Consider the following 4,103-nt stretch of genomic DNA (forward strand, 5'->3'; position numbering starts at 1 on the left):
GAGGTTTCACTCTTCTTACTGTAGCAGTATGGTACTAAACTTCCTGCCAAACTTCCCACCACTTACCGTGCACATTTATGGGTTTTAGAGATTAACCAGGGATTATTGTCTTATATGGGCCTAAACCCATGCATAATCCATCAATATCTATGGAACTTGGTAAAAAGGTGTTTGAGTATGAATAAAGAAACAATCTAGCGGAGGATTCTAGAGTACAAGAGTATCAACTTATTTTAGGTACAACTAAACTGTGAATTCTATAGTATACGAGATATCAATAAGCAAATTGTCCTAGTTATCACACTTCTAAAATGTGCAACTAAGACGACCAGTTGGATAAACTCAACGCTTGATCAGGAGCGTATTGTTGGACTTAGAAATAATAAGGACGTCGATAACTGTCACACGTGTGGCAGGAAGGGAGACGCACCACACGTCTTTAATGCAAACAGATTGCCACGTCATTGCATGCATGCATGTAGGAATCTTTTTGGATTTTCAGTTTTTAAAATGTTTTATCTCTTAAACGAAAAATCCGATTGAAGATCCGTTTTCATCATTAAATCTCTCGCGACGAGATCTTCGAAACTAGATCCCATGTTGATATGTTTTGATGAATTTTTTTTATTAAAAGTTGTCATGTCTATTGCATATGAATTGCCATGGTGTTTACACTGAAGTTGTCATGATATGTTTAAGCTATTTTCTTCTACATTTAGAAGTAAATTTTGACATTTATAAAACGGGGAATTAAGAAACTAGACTTGCCATGAACCATAAACTAAAATTGCCATGATACATGCACGTAAAATTTCCATGGTTCATACAAAAAATAATTTTCATGGTCAAAGTACTGGAGTTGCCATCATCAAAATACTAAAATTGCCATGATCTACAAACTAAAATTGCCACATGGCAACTTTTGTTTAAGCCCTATGGCAACTGCAGTGTAAACATCATGGCAACTTCTGGGCAAAAAAAAAACGTCGAAACATATCAACATGGGGTCTAGTTTTGAAGATCTCGTCGAGACGGATTTAATGGCGAAAACGGATTTTTAGTTCGCTTTTTTATTTAGGAGATACAACATTTTTAAGCCGAAAACCAAAAAGATTCCTGCTGATGTCATCTATTCATACGTGGCAAAATGAGTGATGCTGGAGGCGTGTGGGCGATGTGCAAACGCCCACACGTGTGGGCGTTAGCTTTTTCCAATAATAATTTTCATGTCCACCTAGACACCTAGAATTCCCATAATCCAACCCAACAAATGATTCGGAAGCTTTTTTTTGGGGGGGGCGGGAAAAATGATTCAGAAGCTAGCTCTATAGTGGTGAGGTGGAAGGAATTTCTCCATCTTTAATAAGTGCGCACCACCTCTGATAGACCAATTGATTCTCTCATGTAACCCTCCTTTGATGTATAGCTAAGCTAGCTCTTCCAACAGGCAGCATATATTCCGGCGCGCCCACCTCTGAGCTCTGACCATCACCGCTCCTCTCCCGCCTCTCCTTTCTTCCACCCACAATTGCAAGCATTTGGCATCTGCTTCCTTCCTTCCACTCCAATAATATATACCACCACCCTGCAGGCGCCTACAGCTGAGCTCGACAAAGCCGGAGCGGCAGCAGCCAAGCTAAGCTAGCGCGATGTCGTCGTGGGCGCAGCACTCGCGGCGGGGCTGGAGGCACGGCTGGGCGGCGCGGGCGCTGTCGTCGGCGACGCTGCCGCCGTGGCGCCTGCTGGCCTTCTTCGCCATCGTGGTCTCCTTCCTGGCAACCTCCTCCTACGTCGACTACCGGGCTGTCGAGCGCCGGGCCGAGATCGGCGCGCGGGTCTTCGCCGCGCCGCTCGCCGCCATGGCCGCCTTCCTCCTCTTCGCCGCGCTCGGGTACTGGCGTCGCCGCACCCGCTGGGCGCTCCGCCGCCACGCCGTGAACGCCCAGCCTGCCTTGGCCTCGTCGCAGTCATCGGGGGCCTCGCCGTGGGGCGTGGCGGCGATGGTGGCGGTGCTGCTGGTCATGGTGACTTTCCAGCCCGCCGTCCACTCCATGTGGTTCAGGCCGCTCTGGAGTTCAGACTACAGCTAGCTCCTAGCTCATCGGATGCTCTCCGTGTGTAGTACCTCTTCTTTTTCTTTTCTTTTTTTGCAAAATCTCCGTATGTGGTACTATCAGTGTGCATAAAAGTACTTTCTAGCTAGAGATCAATTACTACGTGCTTGAGATATATCGGTTTTGCTTGGGATATTTGTGTTTGATCGATGTGTAACCTCACGGTATTACTCGCATTTCATACGCGTCTGTATGTTTGTATTCTCATTTTGTTAAAATTTTGCGACTAGGTTCGGTTCCGGGCGCTCTCGGCGTCGTTCCTCTGTTGGGAGCATCGTGTACTGAGACACGATCTGAAGGTCATGTGTTGCGTTCGTTTCGTGCTTGTTGCTGTCAGGTCAATCTTCAAGGGCGCTATGTACGGCATAGTTGGCGTGTCCAAGACGATGCCTTTCTCGTGACCGTCCAAGTCCCGCCACCGACTCGCCAATCTCTTTTAGGCATTCATGGGTGGATGGTGCGTCGGCAAGGGTAGTCCAAGTGGGTGTGTTATCTTCGAAGGCGGCAAGTGTTGGTCGAGACACGGCTTTATATTTCAGTTTAGGATAGGCCCCTTGTGTTGTGGTTGTAGTGGTGTGGTAGCTTGTCATCGGACTGCCCTGGTGTGTGTTGGCTTGTCTTCGAACTTGCCTCGGTGTGTCCCCGCAAAAAAAAAAGAACTTGCCTCGGTGTGGAGTGGAGTGTCCACTGCACTCGCAACAAAGGATAGTCTTCTTATAATTTATTTATGGCATTTATTAAAATATGATACATTTGAGTTTACTCTTAAAAAATCCACCTGAACTTTTTTTAGGGAAAAAATCCACCTAAGCTAGCACTAATTCTTTTTTAAGAATAACTAGCACTCACAAATGATACGTGACCCCCGAGGGTAAATAGCTCACTAGCACAGTTGTGAGCCGGCCCATCGGGCTTGTATAGGTACGGTCAACAAACTGTTGCGCTCCCGTTTTTTGAACCCTCCCCACAGTTTCGAAAGATTTTCCGGTTTTCTTTCTGTTTTTTATTTATTTTATTCATTTTTAATTCGTGGCACTATTAAAAATTCATTATGTTTTTATTCGTGAACTTTCTTGAAAGCGATAGTTTTTGAACTCATGAACATTTTTAAGAGTTTGATTATTTTTTAGTTTCATATATTTATTTTTGAATTTTGAACATTTCTGAATTTTGCGAATAATTTTCTACATACAGAAATATTTTTGAATTCACAATTATTCCAATATGTTAACCTTTTTTAATACGCAAACCTTTTTTGAATTCCTGAACATTTCCTAAAAACACAAAACACACTTAAGCCAACCATTTTTAAGAATCCAGGAACATTTTTTATCATCAACACGAAAAAGACGAAACTAAAGTTATATTAAATCAGACACAACCCACAAGTAATATAGATAGGAGGAATTAGTTTATTTTCCCTTAACCCCTCAAAAAAAATTATTTCCCCTTAGCCAGAAATAAAGAGCGAGAAAAACAATGGAACGAGTTGTCCCAGGGAGGTGAACAACGAGCGTGCGGAGCCTCCTAGTCGGCCCACCAAGAACGACGTCAGTGATGCGCTCATATTCTCGCAAGAAGCACTATATAGCAAAATTACTAATTAAGGGGTACCCCTCTTACAAAGGCCACTCCTATCTTCTCAGGTTGCGACAAGTAGCGCACTGTATGTATGCCACTTGTTGCAACGTGGGAGTTTCTCCTTTTTTTCCTAATTTCATTTATTCAAAGTGTTTTATCTCTGATACCATGCGTCGAAATCCCGAACCGTTTTCACCGTTGGATTTCTCGCATTGAGATCCTCGAAACTATATCCCATATTAATAGATTTTAACGAACATTTTTCATGAAAAAGAAAAACCGGGGAAAATGAGCCAAAACACAGTTATTTATCTCATGTTTTTTTCCCTTTCCGAGAGCACAGCTGTGCCTCTCGCAAAAACAATCATGTGCCTCCACGAGAAGCAAATATATGCTTCTCATGGAAGC

The 4,103-nt window shown here is 43.6% G+C and overlaps 1 protein-coding gene across 1 annotated transcript; it reads left to right on the top strand.

The window, feature by feature from the left end:
- The first annotated feature begins 1,510 nt into the window (after nucleotides 1-1,510).
- LOC123126253 (uncharacterized) lies at nucleotides 1,511-2,871 on the top strand. The gene has a single exon (XM_044546622.1). The coding sequence runs from the start codon at nucleotides 1,650-1,652 to the stop codon at nucleotides 2,088-2,090; it is 441 nt and encodes a 146-aa protein (XP_044402557.1). The 5' UTR covers nucleotides 1,511-1,649; the 3' UTR covers nucleotides 2,091-2,871.
- Nucleotides 2,872-4,103: the final 1,232 nt, after the last annotated feature.

The sequence above is a fragment of the Triticum aestivum genome, chromosome 5D (assembly GCF_018294505.1).
Source record: "Triticum aestivum cultivar Chinese Spring chromosome 5D, IWGSC CS RefSeq v2.1, whole genome shotgun sequence".
NCBI classification, from domain to species: domain Eukaryota; kingdom Viridiplantae; phylum Streptophyta; class Magnoliopsida; order Poales; family Poaceae; genus Triticum; species Triticum aestivum.

What these genes read in the sequence shown, in the direction of transcription:
- LOC123126253 (XM_044546622.1), top strand. Translation starts at nt 1,650, where the DNA reads ATGTCGTCGTGGGCGCAGCACTCGCGGCGGGGCTGGAGGCACGGCTGG.